The sequence below is a fragment of the Perissodus microlepis genome, chromosome 8 (assembly GCF_051167445.1).
Source record: "Perissodus microlepis isolate ML-2025 ecotype Zambia chromosome 8, ASM5116744v1, whole genome shotgun sequence".
NCBI lineage: Eukaryota > Metazoa > Chordata > Actinopteri > Cichliformes > Cichlidae > Perissodus > Perissodus microlepis.
In genome coordinates, this window is record NC_140468.1 from 3,941,654 (window position 1) to 3,966,482 (window position 24,829).

General features: G+C 42.8%; 1 protein-coding gene across 7 annotated transcripts in view; it reads right to left on the bottom strand.

Moving 5' to 3' along the window:
* The window catches only part of LOC146381146 (SRC kinase signaling inhibitor 1-like), a 145,370-nt gene that overhangs the window by 549 nt on the left and 119,992 nt on the right, over nucleotides 1-24,829 (bottom strand). For 6 of the 7 annotated variants that reach the window (XM_084937080.1, XM_084937081.1, XM_084937078.1 and 3 more), the window contains 6 exons: nucleotides 17,084-17,231; nucleotides 13,958-14,255; nucleotides 13,309-13,654; nucleotides 12,957-13,099; nucleotides 11,588-11,737; nucleotides 3,507-8,007 (listed from right to left, as the gene is read on the bottom strand). In XM_084937080.1, coding sequence (XP_084793206.1) covers nucleotides 7,855-8,007; nucleotides 11,588-11,737; nucleotides 12,957-13,099; nucleotides 13,309-13,654; nucleotides 13,958-14,255; nucleotides 17,084-17,231 — 1,238 coding nt within the window. In that variant the 3' untranslated portion in view covers nucleotides 3,507-7,854. Of the gene's footprint in view, nucleotides 1-3,506; nucleotides 8,008-11,587; nucleotides 11,738-12,956; nucleotides 13,100-13,308; nucleotides 13,655-13,957; nucleotides 14,256-17,083; nucleotides 17,232-24,829 lie in introns of those variants that run through there. The other variant, XM_084937077.1, reaches the window with a different exon arrangement.

Below are 24,829 nucleotides of genomic sequence, written 5' to 3' on the forward strand. Positions count from 1 at the left end.
GAGAAGAGTGCGAAGCTGTCGCTGGGCTGCAGACGGGCAGAAATGATCACAGAGCTGCTGCTGTCAGAGACGAGGGACAGAAAATCTGCCCTTATTCAGCTCTTCTTCCTCTTCTGTGTGTGACGCAGTGACAGGAGGAAGAGGAGGAGGAGAGGAAAGAGGACAAGGACATGAGACAACAGGGACAGGCAGCGAGGAAACGGGAGTGGAAGGAGGATGAAAAGGAGACGAGGAGAGAAAACAAGAAGACGACAAATGACGAGGGGTGACAAGGAAAGGAGGAGTGAGATTATGACACAAGGAAACAAATGCATCAGACAAGAAGGACAGGGAGGAAGAAGACAGGATGAGCAGAGAAGCTAAAAAAGGAGAGGAGAATAAACAGCAAGGGGAGACATAAGAGTAGGAAACACTGAGAGGAGAAAAGGAGAGGTAACCAGGGATGAGGAAAGAAGACGAGGAAGAAAGAGATGTAAAAGGCAAGGAAAGAGGAAGTGGGGACAAGAAAAAAGGAAAGATGAGAAGTACAAAATAGAGGCAACAAAAGAAGGGCAAGATCAAATGAGGAATGAGGGAGAGAAATCTAAAAGAAAAGGATGGAAAGGAGATAAGGAAGGAAACAAAAAGAAGAGATAAGGGAGAAAGGCATGAGGGAGAATAAGGACAAGAAAGGAAAGGAAGGAAAGGATAAGGAAACATGGGAATGAGGCCGATGGAATAACAGGTTAAAACAGACTGAGAAAAGATGGAGGAAAAGGAAAGCAGAGAGAATAATGGGAATGGAAGGAGGAAGCCGAGGAAGAAATGAGTGGGAATGAGGAAATGAAAAATAAAGAAGATACAAAGGGGAGATAAGGAAAGAGGAGAAGAAATCATGAGGGAGATAACGAAGGGATGGATAAGGATAGGAACGACTGGAAGAAGAAAAAGGGGATGAAAGGAAACGTAATGAAGAGAGTAGAAAAACAAAACCATGAGGAAGCGAACAGTGGAAAAAGAAAAGGAGACAAGCAGAGGAGACGAGGAAAGGAGCGTGACGTAGGAGGAAAGATAAGGTGTAGCAGAAGCGAGTTTTCCTCTGACCAGAGCTCTGTATTAGCGGGGGCTCTGGGGTGTTCCTGAGAAAACATTTATGTTTCTGACCTGCTCTCACTTTAAACACCTCGCCTTCAGCAGCAGCAGCAGCAGCAGCCTCTGCAGCTCCTCTGTGTGCCAAATAAATAAACCAAGTGGAAAAACAACCAGCGGCTGGCCGTCCCCCGGCCCCCTCTGCTGCCACTGCTAATGAACGGCTCTGCACATGAGTGGGCTACAGATTTTCCCTCCCATTACACCTCTATGAGCCACACACGGCCCGAAACGGTCTGTCCATCCAAATGTTCGGCCGGCCGAAAGACAAACAAGTTACGTTCAGGAAGATTGACAATGGAGATGGTTTACCGCACTGGGTGTGTAAAGAGAGATTTGATGCATGTGCCAAGAATGTCGTCGCGACTCTTGTTTACCTGATGGATGGGTACTCGGTGCGTACTTGAGTAGCAGCAAACTTAAAGGACTTCTGGTGTTTTCTAGAATTATCTCAACGTTTGGCCACAGACTGTATATAAAAGATGCCACCAGGGGGTGCATAATCTGGCAGCAAGAAGAAGCTTGAGATAAATCTGCTTTCTCTGTTAATTTATGACTTCTTTAAACACCTAACTACAGTTGCCCTGGGAGGTCAAATGCAGTGCAACGGAAGAAAACACCAGCAAATAGAAAAACACAGATCAAAGAAAAATCACTTTAGGCCAATAAAAGGCTGGTTGGATAAAATGTGTGAGTGCTGGTATCGTCTGTAACCTTGTTGGAACAGGACGTACAAAGGGGGAAGAATCCAACTCGACAACAGCTTAAGTTCAGCAATAAAAGAAAACTGTTTGTGGTGACAAGGTGCTGCCTGGAGCCCCGGGGGGGTGGGGGGGGGTGGGGGGGGTGCACAGGTACATCTGAGGCGCTCTCGGGAACAAAAGGACGAGCAGAGACAGACGCACCGCCCAGGCTCCGGAGGGGATTTTTAAAAGCTTACCGCCTCCTCTACGCAGCACAGCAGCTTCTCCGTCAAACTGAAGAATGCTAAACAGCAGCCGTTACCACAAGAAAACCAAAACAGTGAAGCAAAAGAGTAAATCTAGTCATGAAGAGATCAAATATGTTGCATCGCTTCACATTATTTTGGCAGATCCCGATGCCTGACACTCTGAATCTAAAAGCATTCGTCTGCCCGGAGCAACATGACCCCAGTTCAGCTGATGGAGACGCGGGCATCATGTAAAGTTTACCCACCTACAGCGGCAGTGCAGCAAAAACAGAAGCAGCGTGGGGAGGAAAACGGTTTAACTTTACTCCTTTTCACCTTCATAACTTTACCTCCAAACAGCAGATCCTTCAGACTACCTAAAACTGCGGAAATGGACACTTCATCTTCAAACTGCTCTTTCAACTGTCTTGTTCTTTTTCAAGAGAATAAGCCTTATTTTACAACTGCAGCTTATGGGGAATTGGTTCCATCTGTCTGAATACTATTAACACTCATCACATTAACATGTAAGCCAATATAATAAAATATAGACTTTAATAGATTTAACTATGTGATTTAAGCATCTATTCACTTTTCAAAAGGCTTAATCGCAGCTACAGAGAGCTGCTAAGCTAGTTAGGTCGGCTACAGTTTGATTCATCTGGATGTCTTTATTTTGCTGTTTTATTTTCTTTAATGTGCAAAAATTCCATATTTGCCAAATACTCTCGAACTTATAATGTGGCTTTGAAGTCATGTAAATTGCACAGTGTCTGGCCAAAAAAAAACCCAAAAAAAGTCACTACTTGGGGGCAGGGCATTGTGGGTGGGAGCCCACCATTGGATTAGGGGTCTGACTCAGTAATATGTGAGGTATCCTGCACTGAATGACCAGGTTTGTCTTCCCTGATGGCATGGGCTTATCCAAGATGATTCGTCAGCCTCAGATTGTAAAAAAGAGTGGTTCTGGGAAAATGAGACATCATTTCCACACATGGATCGGACCCCACAGAGTCCAAATCTGAACCCCACTGAGAATCTTTGGGATGTGCTGGGGAAGGCTTTACGCAGCGGTCTGACTCTCCCAGCAGTAACAAAAAAAGACAGCAGCCCAGAAATAAATGTGACATTGCATAAGCTTACTGCAATGATGCCACAGTGAACGTGTGCCAGAGCTAACGGTGGCCAATGAAATATCAATGTGTGACCTTTTTTTTGGACCAGTGGTGTATAAGCTTGAGATAAACCATAGTTACATGCTTCAGTTCTTCTTTGTTACTGAATCATATCTGTCCATAATTGCTTCTGCTGGGGAAACAGTAACAGGATGTAAAGTCAGCTTTATGAGCACGTGAACGGCCCCCTAACGGGCGTCATCATCGGCTGCGTGTAGGGGGGATAAACGGCTGGCCACACCTTGTCAGTGGTGGCCGAGGCCTTGCTGAGGTTAGCCCTTTTTCATCTTGATACCAAATATAGTATCATGCACGTCCACCAATAAAAGCCTCGTGCTGCTACTGCTGCTAAATACCTGGCTGCAGCAAAAAAGAAAAACAAGCTGGAACCACTGATGTCAGCAGGTATGGAGCTGCTACTGCAGGAGTTCCCTGCCATTTTCCTAAAGAATGAGTGAAAGCAGCAGCAGTGAGAGATGTTTTGGTACGGAGCAGAGCTGAACCCTTGGTTTTGTTCATTTGTCATAAGGCAGACTTCGCTCCAGGTCACCAATCCTGAGGGAAAAGAAGCGTCTGTCGAGTCGTGGCAGAAAGAGCGATCGTGACTTCAGTTTACAGACAACAAAGTTCAAATTTAGTTCCTACGTTCTGACTTTCACCGCCTTTATTTGTAGATTTCTGCAGATTTGAAACACTATTTTGACCATTTTCATTTAATTTAAAGTAGAGCAGAAGCCAAAAGGAGCGAGGCAGCCATTGAGTTTGGAACAGCAGCTTTGTCCATCAACGGGAAGAAGGTAAAACATTAACATTCCTGTGAGGTGGTTTCTAATTCCAGCTCCTAGCTTCAGTGAGTAAACTCGCTGCCGCCTCCCCCAGTTGTGTATTCTTTACTCTTCACTGCCTCCCTTCTCTTTACATTAACTCGTTTACACGAGGCTTCATTTGGCCGCACGGTTGTATGTACAGTAGAGGCTGACATTTCTATGCTTTTTTACATCTCCTGACACGGATGAGCCACGCTGTTATCCCAGCGTTTCCATTACAAGTGATGCTGGTTAATTTAGCCAGATGCGATAAGAGAACATGTTTGTGCATAATATTAACAGCACGTTCGATGACATTATCTCAGCCGGGCGTTCGCTCCGGCCTGCGTAATAGAAAAATTACAGTACATTATTTGACCATTTGCTTTCAGGCTGTGTGGTTATAAAATCATGAATTTTTAATAAGCAATAAGGGAAATGAGGTGCAAAAAAAAAGTGAGTTAATATTCAGACCGGTACAAGATGGCACCGGAGCTGAATACTAATCCTCACGGCCTCTTCGTCCACGAGCGCCCAGATGGCATCGCATGTCAACTGGAGGTCAGCCATGTTGGCCGCATGTGAACGGCTGTTACTGCTAATATGAGGCATTGTTAAAGACGCTGGCCTGCTCGCATACATGAAAGCGAAGTCTATAAAGATATCAGGGCTCATGTGGAGGAGCTGCTTTGAGTTAATGACGGATATCTCATGGAAAAATCATTAATCATTAATCAAAACCAGCGCTGACACATGAGGATGATTGACAGTGACCCGCTGCCTGCCTGACTGAGAGACACCAGCTGGATGCGTTTTTATTTTCATTGTCAGTATTTACTCAAAGAGGATCGTAGCCAAGGATGGGTCAAGGCTGTTACGCTCAGCAGGTCAGGGGCAGCCCGGAGCACCTGCAGGACCAGATAAGAGCGAGTGGAGCTTTGCGGCGAAAGGGCCGTGCTTGAGGGTTCATCGGCCAACTTTAACCTCCCGTTTGCACAGACACGCTCAGGAGGAGGCGACGTGTTTTACACCGAGCTGCTGATTTACTCACCGATTTCTCTCTTTGTACTGTGCTGGTGCACGGCGACATAGCGGATGGGAATTTGTGGCAGATTCAGAATCAGCTGCGAAAGGCGTGCTAGCGTACGTGGCATTTTTATTTATTCAAGATGCCTGGATTAGCTAAGAAGCCTCTTTCTGTGTAAAAGTGATTAAACTGGAGGTTTAATTTGCCAACAAACATCGTGGTTAAGTAGTTTGGAATTGTACAAAGCCATCACAGCACTTTAATAATGAAACACTGCAGGAGTCCATAAAAAATGTGTAAGGTTTACTTTTTAGTCTTTGTGCAACCAGGAACTCACAAAAAATCTACTTTATCTGCATTTTCTACAGATAACTCCTGAATGTGTGCACTCTAAATCGTCCCAGTTCTGCTCTTTCTGTCACACGGACATACTCCAGGTTTCCCCCATCCTGAATATTGGCTTCTCATGCCTCCTTTTCTTATCAAACTTGACTGTTAAGGATATTTAAGGGAACCAAGACAAGTCTCAAGTTTGTCTTGCGGACAGGAAGGTCACGGTTGTGTTTGTGGTAAGAAAGAAGTGTTAGAGAGTTTTTTAAAGCAAATAAATGCCTGGTTTTGTAATTCAAGCACAACTGGAGCTAAAACAGAATAATTCACCTGTTTATCAAGGTCGAAAGCAACAGCAAACAAAAAGGTTCAACCAAATTATCAACTGGGAAAATAATGTGCAGCTTAATTAATCGAAAATGACAACTCCTGCTCTCAGCTTTACAGCCGACAGTCGGTTGCTTCTGTATATCTAGTTCATCTCCAGTTAGTGTTCGCCTCTCTCGCTCGCTTCAAAGTTAAGAAAAGTTTACTCGTTACCCAACCACGTCTCGCCGTCGGTCATTGATAAAAGTGGCTGATATTCAACCCCACTTCCTTTAGTGTCAGTGGTAATTAAAATGACAGATGGTTACTGGGTCACATGACCAATAGAACCACAGGCAGTATAAAAGATGGACCGAATGCTCAGGTCTGATAGGTGAAGCCAACATAAAGACCTGCATTCTTCTAACAGCCAGCAGGGGGAGACTCACGTGACTCATCTTTGATAGGAGACTATGGGACAGCAACCTTGTGATCTCAGAAAACACTTTCAGATCATTAAATCATCATTTCAGGTTTAGTTAAATAAACATGAAGGCTGTTTTGTAAATAATTTTGTAAATTATGGTCATTATTAGAGTCAGAAAGGAGGATTATGTAGGGGGTGTTCATTGGCTACTGAGTTGTCACATCTGGTTTTAAAATGCCAAGATTGACAGCGGTGAAAAATTAACCTCGAGGCTTCAAAACAGGACTTCTTACTGATGTGTGTCCATCTTTTATATACAGTCTATGGATAGAAGCTAACGAGAAAGTCCGAATTTTAAGTTGAATTTTTAGGCGTTGAAATGAAAATAACTTTTAGAGAACTTGACATTAGTTCAAAAGTTTTTCCTGAAACTGTCCTTATACCCAGTTTTATATTTAGATCAATGATTGGAAATAATTTGTCTGACGTTCACTAACAGGACACCCCAAAGACTCCTCTTCCTGTCACATATCTTTAATGTCTGCTTGCCCCACACACCCCTCCATCACAGCCCCGCCCATCCAATTCTGGTTCCTTCCCCTCTGTAAAGTCAAGTCCCCACACTGTCTTGAATTTGCTGAGGTTTGGTTTCTGACCTGGCCCCTCCTTCAGTAGTAGAACAACCACATCTGCCTTCAGCAAACGATTCCCACACCACCTATTCAAAGTCGCGGTCGCTTCTACCAGTTTTACAACTGCTACAGTTTTCAAAATGTGCAAAACGCTCAATCACTGCTTCCAGGGGAAGGTGGCTTTCTTTGGGGATCTGTTGCCCCTGATCCTCAGTAAGGTCTTCCCCAAATTGAAGCCTGTTGTCTCGCTGCTTCTCGTTCAGCTCATCTTCATTATCTGTTTGGGTTGTGGTCCTTGCTTCCATTCTTTCCATCGATTCATCTTTGTTTTAACATCACTGCTAACTCTGCTTACTGCAGACACTAAACTGAAACCTGCACACCATCTTCAGCTGACCTTATGCCTTGTGTTCTGCACTTGGTGTCTTGCAAAATAATCATAGCATCCTGGCTTTCAAAAAAGGCAAGTAAGCTAGCGTTATGGACTGGCCTAGCGGCTGGAATGTGAACCCTTCAGGTTTTTCAGCGCCTGCTGCAGCCCTGCCTGCTGACCTTGAGGTCTAAATGATGGGTAATAGAAAAAGAGCAGCATGTGGTCATTACTGGATGAACAGACAGAGAGATGAGGAGGATTCAGTGAGAGAAAACATGGCTGGATCAGGGTGAAATATCATCTCTATGACTCTGAGATATGAAGTCTTTCCGTGGCATTACTGAAGCTTATTTCACACAACGGAGGCAGAGGATGTATCGGAATAGATCTATCATAATAAAGCTAGTTTAGTCAGTCACAAGCACCGAGACCTTCCTCAGGAAATCAAAACATTGACGTACTCGCACGACAAAAACTTGACCTCTAAGCAAGCTAGGTTAGATCCAGTAACTCAAAACACACATCAAGAACTGGTAAAAAAAACCAAGGTTTCTGTAGATATTCTCCCCCACTGGTTTGTGTTTGATCTCGTGTCGTCTGCCGGTCAGGCCTATACAGTTTTCATCTCGCAGAAGTCACCGAGGAAGGGAGCGGGACTTCCTTTGGAGTGACAGCAGAGAGGAGAGGCAGAGGCAGACGAAGCATCAGAGGTGGACTTTTTAGAAGTGGAATACCTGCTGCTGACCCTGGACTTTGGGGATCTCCTCTTTTTGCCTGCGGGTTTTGGGCCTCTCCAGGCTGCCTTGCTGGAGGTGTTTGAGCCGGGCGGCGACGGTGGGTCCCTTCGTCAGGCCGGGAGAGTTACTGCTGTACTGTGGGAGCCGAGAGAGAGAGAGCACCGTCATTTTAATTTAACTTGTTTCGGCTTGTGTTCATGTTGAACCAGCCAAGTGTTGGCATGAAATCAGACACAGCCTCTCTATACTGTAATAATTTGCGACTGTGATCTGCAAGCCCTCCAAATGAAAACACAGCACATGCTGAAAGTGTACTTATTTTTTTGGCCATGTGTTGTAGATTATATTTGTTGTTTTTGAATAGCTTCATTAATGGGTCTTTTTTTCTGCACAATCTGACATCCCAACATCACAGTATTGTTCCACCAGTGCAGCTATCATTAAGTTTTCAGAGTCTTTTACCTCACTAGATCACCATGGCAACAGATGCTGAACATATCTTATGGATATTTAAGATATGCGAGTCCTAAAATCAGTGTCTACTTTTGTCTTGTCCTGATTGGAATCTCAAATACTTGTACGATCAGAACCATTCACTCCACAATGCTACTACAGTTTGTAGTGATGCTGTATGCAGCCACCGGCCACTTTATTAGACACACCTGTTCAACTGCTCATTGACACAAATATCTGTTAGCTTACCGATTTAAGCACATGGACATGTTCAAGAACGACAAGGAAATTAGATTTAAGGGACTTTTAATGTAACATGACTGTTTGTACCAGCTGGGCTGTTCTGAGTATTTCAGAAACTGGTGATCTGCTGAGATTTTCCCTAAAAACCATCTCTAGTGTTTACGGAGACTGGTCAGAAAAAGAGAAGCTATCTGGTGAGAAGCAGTTCTGTGGGAGAAAATGCCTTTTTTCATGTCAGAGGACCAAACTGCTTTAAGACGATAGCAGTAAGCTAATAGCTACTCAGCTAGCCACCAAAGTATGCAGAGGAGCATCTTTGAGCACACAAATATTGAACCTTGAAGCAGCCTGGGCACAGCAGCAGAAGACCAGACGCCTCTACTGTCAGCTAATGTCTTGAGACTGAGGCTACATGTCATATTTTCTCACTGAAATTGGGCAAAAGAAGATTTAGAAAAATGTTTCCTGGTCTGAGGCGACTTCTGCTGTAACAATCAGATGGTTGAGTGACAATTTGATGTAAACAACATAAAAAGATGGATCCATCCAGCTGCACGTCAACAAACTGGTTCATGGAGCATGAAAACAAGCTCACTGAACTCAAATGACCTCCACTGTCACCAGATTTTAATCCAGTCTTTGGTGAAACGAGAGATTGACATCATCAAATCTGCAGCAACTTTGTGATGTTATCACATAAATATGGAACAAACTGCACACTAGAACAATGTACTTAATAAAGTAGGTCTTCATACACTTTTAAGATCTGTTTACCAGACTTTTGTAAAAAAAATACTTCAGATCAGTTGTTTTCTGTGCCAGGCTGCATCAGCTGATACCCATCTACACACCCAACTCATACAGAGCTTCCTGTTTAAGCTCCTTTAGCCTTGCATCCTTACGTCTTCATTAACATTACATCTGCTGTCACTGATGTTCGCTCTTTTCCGTGCATGTGCAGTGAAGGGTGGTGAATCAATGCACTGTGGAAGGACATCTTTTGAATAAAATGATCCTGACTGAGCTTAAATTGTTAAAAAGTGACAAAAAAAATCTTCATTGATGACTGGATTTACATCTATTACAGTGCTGCGCTGTGACGAATGATTGCATAATGTCTACACGTCTGTAGAGAGCAGCTGTACAGAGAGGATCTAGGTGCCGGTGTTCACCATTCTTGAGTTTTAACCTTTAACCTTTTTTGCGTCTCTCTGGACCAAATTTCAGTAAAAATATTCTACCACAGGAAAGCACAGGTTTAATGACCAGTATTAGAAAGAGACAATTTATTTCTGCTGACTTTAATCACTGTTGGCAGGAACTTTAAAGATGCTCGAAACGCCTTCAGCGAACAAAAGCGGGATCTGAATTTAAAGCACCTGCATGTGAGAAAATAGATTCTTTCAGAGAAACGTTTCTGTCTGCAGCTCTGAACCTGAAATCCCCTCCCTCGCCCTCCCTCCTCGTCTCACCGTCCCTTTATTTTGACAGCTACCTGCTTAGTGGCGTTGTGCGATAATTCCAACAAAAACAAGACCTCTTTTCTCAGCTCAACGTGCCAGCAGAGCTGTCATAAAGAGCACTCTAAACTAAATGCATGATCTGCTTCGATCTGTGCTGACTCACTGCACATCACATCACGCCGTCAGCTACAAGGAGCTGCTGCAGCGGTTACGGAGACTTAATGCACGTTTTATAAACAAGCATCACAATATGCAAGACTGAAAGCAGAGGAGAGGACACATTAACAGGGTTAGAAAGAGAAGAAAAGTTCAGCCACCTTAAATTTATATTCAGCCTTCTGCCTACAACTGGATTTTTAAATATGAATGTGGAGTTTTCATTTTGAAGACACGCCACCAGAAAATCCTGTTATTTCTTTTAATCTTTGATATATTTCAGCGTCTGTTGATCCCACATAGGAGTAAAAAATAAAATAAACTAAATAGGATGTTTTAAATATAGCATACACTTTAATTAGCTTACATTATCACAGAAAAGTAATTAAGCATCACCAAACAAACTGAAACAATCTGATTCACATACAGTGCTGTTGACATGGCAACTTTAATAGATTTTAACACTTTATCTAGTTTTCTGTTAAAACAGGTCATCGTTACTCCCCCAGTCATTTATCCACATAGCAGAAAACAGCAGATTAATGCCATCAGTCACGGCTCGCAGTACTGCGTGCACAGTGACAGAGAACACTGTGACGCTGCAGTCACATGACATGACATCCTTCACCGTTGTTTGCACGACTTGTACAAGCGAAACAAATATAAGGAAGTCTCGCTCCTCAAAAACAAAATGCAAAATGTAAAGAAGACTTTTGCATGGTGCCCACGGTGCTCTCTCTTCCTCGCTCCTGTAAAGCCAGTTATTGTATTTAAATTGAATTATAATCAGTAAATAAATTCAGTCACTGCTAGTGCGCTGAGATGAATCACCAGATTTTCCTCGCTGTGTGTTTTTCTCCTCTAACAGAAACCTCGCAGTATAAGGCCGATTACATGAAAGCATCTGAAAGGATCTGAATGCATAAATGGTGGGAAATGCTGGTGTTTTTTTAAACCAAGGTCAGAAAACCATCAGATTAAACTGCTGTCTACAATTTAGTCTGCTGGCTTTTTACAGCTGTGTTTCCGCTGCTTATTTCAGTGTGACCCTGAAAAAGGAGTTGACTCTTTGTATTAGTCGCTACAAAAGCTTCAGCAGTAGTAGGAAATACAAAGAAAGGGGGAATGAGCAGAAACAGAAGCAGAGCCCACAGGTGTGGCGGAGACAGAAGGCAACTGGAGGTTTTTAATTTACCTTTCTGCCCATGATGCAGGGAGAGGTGGGGGTGGCCTTTGCTGGGCTGCTGTACCCTTTATTACAATCTTTTACAGGCATTCTCTGAAATATCTTTGTAGTTTTATGAAAGACACGTTATCACACCGAGACAACACGTATTAACAGAAATCTGCAACACAAATCAGATGAATAACTTCTCACTTAAAAATCCAGACCAATGTACCTCCAGCTCAGCAATAATCTTCTCTTCGTCGTCTTCATCTTGTACGGCCGAGGCTGCGATCACAGGAGGGGTCGAGGCAGGTCGGGGGGCATCGGAGGGGGTCCGCCTCAGTTTCACGAGGGTTTTTGGCAGGTCACCATCTTCTTCCATCTACAAAAGGACAAAATAAAGACAACATTTCTAAGGACTGACCTGCCACGGCAAACATGTCAAATTCAGTTTCATTTAATTTAGTTAAATTCCATTTTATTTATATAGCACCAAATTGCAGTTTGTCAAGGTAAAAACCCTTCAATGAAAACAAAAGAAAACCCCAACAATCATATGATCCCCTTTGAGCAGAGCTTTGGCGACAGTGGGAAGGAAAAACTCCCTTTTAACAGGATGAGACCTCTGGCAGAACCAGGCTCAGGATGGGGCGGGGCCATCTGGCACGCCCAGTTTGGGATGTGGAGAAGAAGACAAGACAATGATGGAGATCCACTGTATGTAACAGAATATAACAGAACCACTATGGAGAGCACTTGCACCAGAAATGACTGGCTTGCTCAAAAAGTGAGCTACGTTTTTTTGTGCTGCCACATGTATCACTGTAGAGACGGAGATTTAAGTCCACTTCTGACAAGAGGCTTTAGTTATGAAAGCATGACAGAATGAAACAACTCTGGTTAGTGGGGGTAGCTTGCATAAAGAAAATAGAGACGTTTATTTCTAAAAGATTTGAGAAAAGGCAGACATTTACGGCATATACCTAAAAAAAAAAATGGAAAAATTCCCACCAAAACAACCCATATGCATTAACAACACTGTGGACCAGAGGGCAAATACAGAAACTTGATTTATGGTGTGAGCTGAAAGAGGCAGCATGCTGCTGTGAGCCTGCAGCAAAGTCTGCAGAGATCTGCCAAAATCTGAAGCTGTGTGGTAAAAACCTGTCGACGTAGCAGCATGGCAATAATCCTGAAAGTGCTTTAAAGCTGTTAAAGCCTGGTTAACTCACACTAATCTGGGGAAACCTGCATTACTCAAAGATCGCTCAGGTAAGTAAAGTGGAAGACACTTTTTGTTCATGACTCAAACATGTTAGTTAGAAGATATGACTATAAGCACACGTCTGTCCATGTTAGCCCTGTGGTGGACTGGTGACCGGTCCAAGGAGAACCTCGCCTCTCACCCCTCGACAGCTGGGATAGACTTCAGCCACCATGTGACCCCTATTGGAAAAGTGGCTCAGGAAATAGATGGATGTATTCAAACATGATCAAGTGATCAGTTCTGTGGTTGTTATCTAAAAAACTGAAACTGTGGCCCAACAATCAAGGTATGACTCATATGTGGTTCTGGATACTGAATCCTGATGGAGTCTCACCTTCAGGTTCTTGGAGGTGACGATGACTTCTCCAGTACGGTTTGTGGTGAGGCCGTGAGCGGAGGGGAAGCTTCGGCGAGGTGGAGGCGGAGGAGGAGACTTGGAGGGCTTTTCTGTTCGATACTTGGCCACGTTAAGGTCCACTTTAAAAATAAACAGATTTTTAGTATTTTAACTTTCATTTTGTTTAAATAACACCAGATCACAACAACAGTTGCCTCAAGGTGCTTTATATTGTAAGGAAATATCCCTCCCCTCACCCCAGCTGGTTGGGGGTGAGGAGAGGAAGACAGCACAAAGGCACTTCAGTCAAAGCTGAAAGCTCAGATTTAAATCTGAAACACAAACTGACCTGAGCCTCGATGCGAACCAGCCCCCTCCATGCTGTTCAGCTTCTGGGCAGCCAGCTGCACCTTTCCAGGCTGCTGGTCCCCGCTGGGTGTGGTGTTTGTAGTGGTGGAGGTCGTGGCTGTGGTCCCAGTGGTCCCAGCTGCAGAGGTAGCCGCGGCAGACGTTATTGGGATGGTGATCTGGGGCTTTGGGGGCACTACCGGCTTGTTTATGTGCCTGGCAGCGAAGTCAAGGTCGGGGATGGCTTTCATCAGCTCTGCCTGAGTCTCTTCCAGCAAGCGATTGATGTCCTGGGCGCTGAACTGGGTCAAGCTGGCACGCTTCTCCTCCCAGTCCCGCTCGGCCGCCTGACATAAATACAGATATAGACAAATGATATGCCCTAACATGCAAACTACTAAGAGGCAGAGCTGGAAACACATAACCGAGGCAGAGAGAAGCAGTTTGTTTTCTAATGCTGCATGGACAAATGGAATTATAAACAAACTGCTGGCGTGTGAACACGGTCTCATGGAGGGATTTAAGTACCTTCAGATGCAATTTCAAATGTAAATGGATATTTGCCATCTGGCCGATCCTGACAACGTGCACATTAAGATTGTTCACACCAGTAAGATGAAGAAAAACAGTCATAATGAGCAGCTCATTACCAGTCGCACTTCGGCGGACACAGACTTATCAGGAGGACGCCGGCTTGGCAGCTCATCAAGAACTCGATTTCTAAAGGTCATCGTAGGCTGGATGTCCTGCTCGGGGCCCGAGGTGTCTGCGTCGCCGGCAGACACGGGCATCCAGTTGGCCAGGCCGGCGCTGGTGCTGAGATCGGTGAGGCTGAGAGGAGGACTGTTCAGGATGTCGAGATCAGAGGTACGACTCAGGTCATCGGCTCGTTTCTGCGGTTGGCTGGAGAGATCCTCGGGGCTCTTCCACACCCCCTCGGTGACTTGTCTTTTAACAAAGGGGACAACAGAATAACGGTAAGGTCCTACACTATGTCATCAGCTAACACAATGAAGTCTATTGTCATTGATTAACCAGCTTTTATTACGTTGACCTTAACAAACTCTGGTAACGAATCATAAATGATCCAAACTGTTGCTGATTGACTGCAAAAACTCAAATGTCAAAAACTTGAACTGTTGAACCCATAAAAAGGCAAAAATGTGCCAGATTTAAGTTTGGCCAGACCATTTCTTTATGTTGTAAAACACTGGCTCCAGCACTCCTGCTAATTACATCTCTCCTGGAAATCTTGTTCTAAGCACCTGTAGAGGAACCTTCATTGCGTCGGACAGAAAGCCTTCAACATGTCTCAGGATGTTACAGCAGAACGAGGCCCTTATGGTCTGATCCTGTTTATGGCTCACAAAGCTGTAAATGTTGAAGTAAATACGACCCTGCTCCTGGTTGTGCCACCTTTGGGTCTGAATTAAAATCAGCTCAGGCAAACTTATTAAACCCAAAGCACCTATTAAATGTTTTGACTGCCTTTTGACAATCGTGCAAGTAAAGATCAAGAACAAAATGGTTATGAAAGTTTGTTTGCACATGAACCCGTTCAAACTTGGACCTTTGATCAGGATGTCATATGATGTCATATCTACACAAAGCTTCAAATCAAACCAGGCGCATTGTAAAGCACTGACTCTGAATGGGTTCTTTTATTTTGAAATTAACTGGCTTCTCTGTGATACTTCTGTCTATATCTTCCTGCCCTTCCCTCTGCTACTGAGAGCTACTCCTCAGATGCTTCTGGAACGTCTGCCAGACGTGCCATCACCGTTCGGGGCGGGCGCCATTAGCTCCCGTGGCCACGTCAGAACCTGAATGCGACACAGCTGCGCCCGGCACATCCCGGGTTCATCTGTTCTGTGTGACAGTTTTTATTTGTCTGTTTGTTTGTGTCTATAAATGTAACGATGTTTGCTGCCATCTTCAAGATGATATTTTCAGTCTGAATGACTTTTTTTTACCTAGTTAGATAAAGGATTATTAAAACAAACATCACTGCAGATCACCACCGAGGGTAAGTGATATATTACTCATCGCATGAACGATTGAATTACCGCATATGAGGAACTGAAGAAAGATGACACAGCTGAAATAATTGGCCATACTTGGTGTACCGGAGAGGAGTTTCTCACATATTTTAATCCTACTGATCTTACATTAAAGTCCTGCAGCTCCCCAAGAAAACCAGCATCAACATTTTTCTGAGATTTATAATCCCGTTTACAGGATTCAGACTTCTTAATCTGAAGTTCCCGAACGGCTGCTTAGACAGTTTTTAACTTTCAACTTTTGCTTTCAATTAAAAATAAATACAAAAACCTCGATATATGACATGTTATCATTTTGATATCAGCAGAAACGAGGCGTGCTGTCTGATGACCAGAACGTTTAACCATTAATCAGAAATACCAACAGTGGACTGCTGCGCCTGTCAGCGCTCCTCTGATGTTCTCGGTGTTCACACAGGACTCACGGGGATTATTCAGCGTTTGGCAGCGCAGTCATGCATCAATTCTGATTTTACTTCCTTAAATGTTCATCTTAAACATATAATTGGGTATCCCATAAAAGCTGCATTCCACTGATTCCACATTACAACGAATCCTTTTTCAATCCTGGAACTTTGTTTTGGATAAAACACGAAATTAAATAAAAAAAATTGCAGAACTTTTATGTAGTCATTAGCACCGCACAAGCCTTTGTTTCTATTAAATCTGTGTAGATGTTAATATATACCGATCAGGCAAAACATAATGACCATAATGGCCTCTAAAATGAGTGTAACCTCAATCTTGAGCAGTTTGTGCAAGCTTAATTAAATTCTGAGTAAAGGTAAAGGGGGAGTAGAGATTCTCGCGAACACACAGATGGACAGACGCCTCGGCGTGGCACGAGCTCATCGTTCTTTTTGGCTCATAGACTGTATATAAACGATGGATGTAGTCACTCTCACTTGGTTTATAAAGTCGTACTTTTGACATCACAAGGTGACCATGTTTGCCTTTTGCCATCTCGATGTTTGAAACCAGATGTGGCGAACCAAAGATGGTCAGGACACCACCCGCTCATATTGCAGCAACGTTAAACATTCACAGTCTAATGCATTAAATTCATCCACCCAGGTGGGACTGCCAGCTGTTCTACTGTAACTTGCTGAAGTGTCTGAGGGGGAACTTCCAGGAGCGACGGTGGTGCATCCCAGCACACGGCAAATGAAAAATTCTGAGCATTTTGCTCTCACCAGACTTGCATCCCTGTGCTCCATCCAAAAAATGAAAATCAAGTTGAAATCAAGATGCTGTTTTTAGACGATGGAGCCGATCCAGAACACATCACAGGGGGAGAAGCATAAGGACACTTCTACTGAGAGATCTCAAATGAGCAGCTGTGATGAAAAGAATTGAGAGGTGAACGGGAAAATGACCGTGAAGCAGAGATCAAGTACGATTTTTGATTTATCCAGGCTCGTTCCTAAAACCTCGATCACATGTTGTGTATATATTGTAGTTTAATATCCTTATTTAAGTCTTTTTATAATCTGTAAATAAAGAAAAAACAATTTTTTTTTATCATCAAATGATAAAAAAATATTTATTTAAATAATTGATTGGTCCTGATAAGACTGACGTCAGCTGTATTATCTAAACCAAATTATTAAAAAATGATGACTGACTGTGTGGTTTGATGTAAATCTTGCAGAAAATACTTGAGCTGACCTGCTTTAATAACTGAGCGAGGGTTCATTTCACTTTTAATTCGAGTACCTGCGCAGCGTGCTGAGAGCATCCGTCATGGTGTTGCAGCGCTTCAGCAGGGCATCCAGACGATGAGGCTCCTCTTTCAGGAACTTCACAGCCTCCACCTCCACCCTCAGCACCACGCGCATCTTACTCTGAAGGCTCGGGAACTGGTCTGCACAGGGCGGGGAGGAAAGAGGAATGAGTGAGTGAGTGAAAACAGAAAGCTGTGTGTCAGAGAGATATGTTGAAATGTTGATGTGAGAAGAAATAGAGCCGGAGAGCAGGGACAGCGGGAGGAGGCGGATTACAGGGACGGGACATAAAGGGAAGACGGGATGCTGTTTCTGTCACCCAGGATTTTCCTGTCATATCCAGATGATTCCTATGAGGAGGGCTCAGCGGGGGTCAGCTAAACGAGAAGTAAGGACATGTTAGCTTGTTGTAACATCTGAGATGTTGGATTTCAGCAGAAATGGCGGCGCCTCAGGGGCGTGTCCTGGGCCACGTCTTCTTATCTGTACATAAACTTTTTTTAACATATGTACAGATATTGCTCTGTAGATGTTTTTCATTCTTCGTAGTATTTATATGTCCTGTTTGGGTGTGTGTTGGTAACAAGCTGTATACGCCTCAGATTCAGACTCTTCTTCTTCTGTTTTTCATAATAAAAGAAATGCAGAAAAGACAAAGTCGTTCTCCACCCATGAGCAGTTAGAAGAATGGATGGATGTTGGTTGAAGTAAAGTGTTAGATATGTTAGCTTTGTTTTATCCATTGTTCTGTTTTTCTTGCCTACTGATTATGTTTTGTTCTCTCACTTCTTGTTTCTTCCAAGTGTGTTCCCCTTCATCTGAGTCTGATGTTTGTGTGTTTTCATTTGATCCCTCTTATTTCCCATTTTATTTTGGAGGTTAGTTCCTCATGTGGTTTTCTATAATTTTGCTTCCCTCCTTTGTTCTTTTCCCGCCCTTGTTTTTAAAAAATATTTTATTTATTGGTTTTTGTTTTTCCATAATAAACATAAACATAAAGAACAAACTAGAGGCTGTGAGGCACATGGGAAATTGAAGATGATGCGACTGCTACAACAGTCACTTTAAAGAAATATGACCAAGAACAAGTTAAATAAATAACCTCCACGTCTTACTGGATGAGAGTAAAGATCTTTGCTTCCTGCAAAATCAAAGTTAAAATCCTGCCCCTTGTATAATCAGGACCCATCTCCTCTTTAAGACCTCATAGTACCGCATCATCCTAATAAAGAGCTAGTTGTTGTTCCTAGAGGATTTAAACGTAGACTTGGAGGCAGTTTAGATTCAGGAGACAGACACTATCTCTACTTTTTAGATTAGGCTTCAAACTTGGCTGGATCAGGCGAGCCTGAATCCTCCCTTATTAATGCTACAATAGGTGTAGGCTGCTGGGGGATTCCCATGATGCACTGAGTGGTTCTCTTCAGCCACTTTCCCCCTCATTATGTGTCTTTACACCTCTCTGCATTTAATCATTAGTTATCATTAATCTCTGGCTCTCTTCCACAGCACGTCTTTGGCATGCTTTCCTCCTCTCACCCCAATCAGTCGTGGCAGATGGCCGCCCCTCATCGTTTTCTCTGTATCATTGTAGGATCTTTACTTTACGATACAAAGCACCTTGAGGCAACTGTTGTGATTTGGTGCTACAGAAATAAAATTAATTGAATTAAAACTTGCAACTAGTGAGTGATTCCAAGCGATTTCCATCTTTTATAAATGTTGTCACTGTTGTCTGACTGCAGGCTCTAACCCTCATCTGCAGGCTCTATCTCTTGATGGCGCTGTCACTTGGTGTTCGCTCGCTCTGCGGTAGAGTATCACTTCCTGTTCCTGCTCAAACACAGTGGTGTTTCTGAGTAGCTTATTTGCTTAGCAATTTAATTAACAACTTTTAAATACATTCTTCTTTCATAGTATAATCTTCACGTGCTTCATCCGAAGCACACTTTCTGTGTACTCACTACCTAATTTATAGCCAAAGTATTCACTCACTGTCTCTGTACTGTTTCGCTAGCTTAGCTTAGCTCGTAGCCGACTCGTTAGCACCATGGCTACTTCACCTGTCCCTCCTGCACTTTCTTGCTCATTGTGTCAGATGTTTAGTTACTCCTCGGCCTCCTTTAGCAGTAATGATATCTGTAACAAATGTAGCATATTTGCAGCTCTGGAGGCCAAGATTACTGAATTGGAGACTCGGCTTCGCACCCTTCATTCACCCGTAGCTAGCCAGGCCCCTGTAGCTGGTGCAGCCGAAGATAGCGTAGGCCCCGCTAGCTGTTCCCCGGCAGACCCCAAGCAGCTGGGGAAAGAGGGCGGCTGGGTCACGGTGAGGAGGAAGCATAGTCCTAAACAGAAGCCCCAGGTACACCACCAACCCGTTCATGTGTCTAACCGTTTTTCCCCACTCGGTGACACACCCGCCGGGGGTCAAACTCTGGTAATTGGTGATTCTGTTCTCAGACATGTGAAGCTAGAGACACCGGCAACCATAGTCAATTGTCTTCCAGGGGCCAGAGCAGGCGACATTGAAGGAAATTTAAAACTGCTGGCTAAGGGTAAACGTAAATTCAGTAAAATCATAATTCACGTCGGCAGTAGTGACACCCGGTTACGCCAATCGGAGGTCACTAAAATCAATATTGAATCGATGTGCAACTTTGCTAAAACAATGTCGGACTCTGTAGTTTTCTCTGGTCCCCTCCCCAATCAGACCAGGAGTGACATGTTTAGCCGCATGTTCTCCTTAAATTGCTGGCTGTCTGAGTGGTGTCCCAGAAACGATGTGGGCTTCATAGATAATTGGCAAACCTTCTGGAGGAAACCTGGTCTTGTTAGGAGAGACGGCATCCATCCCACTTTGGATGGAGCAGCTCTCATTTCTAGAAATATGGACAAATTTATTAAACCCCCCAAAATATGACTATCCAGAGTTGGGACCAGGAAGCAGAGTTGCAGTCTTACACGCCTCTCTGCAGCTTCTCTCCTCCTGCTACCCCCCCAAAAACCCATCTCCATAGAGACTGTGTCAGCTTCCAAAAAGACAAAAAACAAACTAAAAACCAGCAACAAACAACTTAAACATAAACAATCAAAAAGAAAGAACAATACAGTATCCACATCTGAACCAAAGAGTAAAACAGTGAAATGTGGATTATTAAATATTAGGTCTCTCTCCTCCAAGTCTCTGTTAGTACATGACTTAATAATTGATCAACAAATTGATTTACTCTGCCTTACAGAAACCTGGTTGCAGCAGGATGATTATGTTAGTTTAAATGAATCAACACCCCCGAGTCATTCTAACTACCAGAAACCTCGAAGCACAGGCCGAGGGGGCGGTGTGGCAGCAATTTTTCACACCAGCCTATTAATTAATGAAAGACCAAGACAGACTTTTAATTCATTTGAAAGCCTGATGCTTAACATTGTCCACCCCAGCTGTGAAACTCAGAAACCAGTCTTACTTGTTATCATCTATCGTCCACCTGGGCCTTACACAGAGTTTCTGTCTGATTTCTAAGACTTTATATCTAATTTAGTTCTGAGCTCAAATAAAATAATTATTGTGGGTGATTTTAACATCCATGTAGATGCTAAAAATGACAGCCTCAACATGGCATTTAGTCTGTTATTAGACTCAATTGGCTTCTCTCAAAATGTAAAAGAACCCACCCACCACTTTAATCACACTCTAGATCTTGTTTTAACATATGGCATAGAAACTGAACATTTAACAGTGTTTCCTGAAAACCCTCTCCTGTCTGATCATTTCCTGATAACATTTACATTTACAATAATTGATTACACAGCGGTGGAGAGTAGATTTTATCAAAGTAGATGTCTTTCTGAAAGCGCTGTAACTAAGTTTAAGAATATAATCCACCCACTGTTATCATCTTCAATGCCCTGTACCAACACAGAGCAGAGCAGCTATCTGAACGCTACCCCAACAGAGGTTGATTATCTTGTTAATAATTTCACCTCCTCACTACGTACGACTCTGGATACTGTAGCTCCAGTGAAAACTAAGGTCTCTAATCAGAAGTACCTGACTCCGTGGTATAATTCTCAAACACGTACCCTAAAGCAGATGACTCGTAATCTGGAGAGGAAATGGCGTGTCACAAATTTAGAGGATCATCATTTAGCCTGGAGAAATAGTTTGCTGCTTTATAAGAAAGCCCTCCGCAAAGCCAGAACATCTTACTATTCATCACTGATTGAAGAAAATAAGAACAACCCCAGGTTTCTCTTCAGCACTGTAGCCAGGCTGACAAAGAGTCAGAGCTCTGTTGAGCCAACCATCCCTTTAACGTTAACTAGTAATGACTTCATGAACTTCTTCACAAATAAAATTTTAATCATTAGAGAAAAAATTACCAGTAATCATCCCACAGATGTAATATTATCTACAGCTACTCTTAGTACCATTGATGTTAAGTTAGACTCTTTTTCTCCAATTGATCTTTCTGAGTTAACTTCAATAATTACTTCCTCCAAACCATCAACGTGTCTTTTAGACCCCATTCCTACAAAACTGCTCAAAGAAGTCCTGCCATTGATTAATTCTTCGATCTTAAATATGATCAACCTATCTCTAATGGTCGGCTATGTACCACAGGCCTTCAAGCTGGCTGTGGTTAAACCTTTACTCAAAAAGCCATCTCTAGACCCAGCAGTCTTAGCTAATTATAGGCCAATCTCCAACCTTCCTTTCATATCAAAAATCCTTGAAAGAGTAGTTGTCAAACAGCTAACAGATCATCTGCAGAGGAATGGCTTATTTGAAGAGTTTCAGTCAGGTTTCAGAGCTCATCACAGCACAGAAACAGCTTTAGTGAAGGTTACAAATGATCTTCTTATGGCCTCTGACAGTGGACTCATCTCTGTGCTTGTCCTGCTAGACCTCAGTGCAGCGTTCGATACTGTCGACCATAATATCCTATTAGAGCGATTAGAACATGCTGTAGGTATTACAGGTACTGCACTGCAGTGGTTTGTATCATATCTATCTAATAGACTCCAATTTGTGCATGTAAATGGAGAGTCTTCTTCACACACTGAGGTTAATTATGGAGTTCCACAGGGTTCAGTGCTAGGACCAATTCTGTTTACATTATACATGCTTCCCTTAGGCAGCATCATTAGAAGACATAGCATACATTTTCACTGCTATGCAGATGACACCCAGCTCTATCTGTCCATGAAGCCAGATAACACACACCAATTAGTTAAACTGCAGGAATGTCTTAAAGACATAAAGACCTGGATGGCCGCTAACTTTCTGCTTCTTAATTCAGATAAAACTGAGGTTATTGTACTCGGCCCTGAAAATCTTAGAAATATGGTATCTAACCAGATTCATACTCTGGATGGCATTACCTTGGCCTCCAGTAACGCTGTGAGGAACCTTGGAGTCATTTTTGACCAGGACATGTCCTTCAACGCACATATTAAACAAATATGTAAGACTGCTTTCTTCCATTTGCGCAACATCTCTAAAATTAGAAATATCCTGTCTCAGAGTGACGCTGAAAAACTAGTTCATGCATTTATTACTTCCAGGCTGGACGACTGTAATTCATTATTATCAGGATGTCCAAAAAACTCACTGAAAAGCCTTCAGCTAATCCAAAATGCTGCAGCAAGAGTACTGACAGGGACTAGAAGGAGAGAGCATATTTCTCCTGTTTTGGCTTCCCTTCATTGGCTTCCTGTTAAGTCCAGAATTGAATTCAAAATCCTGCTCCTCACATACAAGGTCTTAAATAATCAGGCCCCATCTTATCTTAATGACCTTGTAGTACCATATCACCCTATTAGAGCACTTCGCTCTCGCTCTGCAGGCCTACTTGTTGTTCCTAGAGTATTTAAAAGTAGAATGGGAGGCAGAGCCTTCAGTTTTCAGGCCCCTCTTCTGTGGAACCAGCTTCCAGTTTGGATTCGGGAGACAGAAACTATCTCTACTTTTAAGATTAGGCTTAAAACTTTCCTTTTTGCTAAAGCATATAGTTAGGGCTGGACCAGGTGACCCTGAATCCTCCCTTAGTTATGCTGCAATAGACGTAGGCTGCCGGGGGATTCCCATGATGCATTGAGTTTTTCCTTTCCAGTCACCTTTCTCACTCACTATGTATTAATAGACCTCCCTGCATTGAATCATATCTGTTATTAACCTCTGTCTCTCTTCCACAGCATGTCTTTTATCCTGTCTTCCTTCTCTCACCCCAACCGGTCGCAGCAGATGGCCGCCCCTCCCTGAGCCTGGTTCTGCTGGAGGTTTCTTCCTGTTAAAAGGGAGTTTTTCCTTCCCACTGTCGCCAAAGTGCTTGCTCATAGGGGGTCATATGATTGTTGGGTTTTTCTCTGTATCTATGAAGCGCCTTGAGGCGACTTTTGTTGTGATTTGGCGCTATATAAATAAAATTGAATTGAATTGAATTGAATTGATTTAGAGTTTTCTCTCTATTACTGGCCGATCTGTAGCTCACGATAAACAGCGCCTTGAGGCGACTGTTATTGTGATTTAAAGCTGTATAAATAAAACTGAATTGAAATCAAATTGAACTGCTTCTGAGACATATTATGGTATTACTGAAGAAAGCATCCCAATCCCTTATTAAATCAACCCTGAGTATCTGGTTTACACATAAGTAATTCTTCCATTTGAATCATAAATAAAATCTCAGTGTGCAAAGGTGGGTTAAGTTTGTATTAAGGTCTGATTGGGTTCACCTGCCCCTTATTTTGCTTCTCTGCTTAGTGTGTATTTAGTATGTGTTTTCCCTGTTGTTGGATTTTATTTTCTTTTTCAGTAACTTCCTGTTTATGGTCTAACCTGCAACACTTTTTATGACTATTTAAAAAATAATTCCTTATTTTCAGTCCCTTTTCTTTTGCTGTCTTGTCCTACTAAGAACTTTTAAAACCAACTAAACAGTAAACTATTTTTCCAATTTCTAAGTTCACATTAAATATAAAATAGTGGAGGACACTGTTAAACTCGTAGGATCCAGGCTCACAACACAATGAGCTTCAAAGAGATTTGGAATTGCTTGTTAATATTCAGGATAGAGACAGAAGTACACAGGTCAAAGCAGCAGGAACAGAGGCCAACTGGAACTTCATGAATATTAATTAAAGGACAATAAGACTCATAAATATTAATCTACGTGTCTGCATAACATGAAAATGGACAAACACAGTATTTTGGCAGTGTTAGCACCTGAACTGTGATCTGTAACTACAGTACTGTACGTGGGGAGATTTCATGATTATCAGTGTTTGTATGAAACATTTGATTATTTGAGTAAAGTCATGTTAGTGAGTGTTTACACCATCACACGCTGGCTTTTCTAGAAAAGTACATTAGTAGTAGCACACAAATATTACAGGGAATTTATCTGTTGCATTTCATGGCACTAAAATAAATTTTAAAAATCTGGTTTCTGGCCACAAAATATTTGCAATTACAGTGATGCAATTATGATGATACGAAGCTTTAAAAACAAAGTGTTTCAGCTTCATTTAGATTCACGTTTCAGCACTTTTCCTTTTGCAAAACAAATAAGTGTAAAAATGAATTTGTATTGGACCACTTTCAGGGGGAGATTACTTCAGCTAATCCAGTCTCATCCTGTAAACAAAGATATGTGTTAATGTCTCGCTGGGCTACAGCAGAGGTGAAGCAACAGTGCTGGAAAGTGCAGCTAAGCCTGGCAGGTGTTTGAAACCT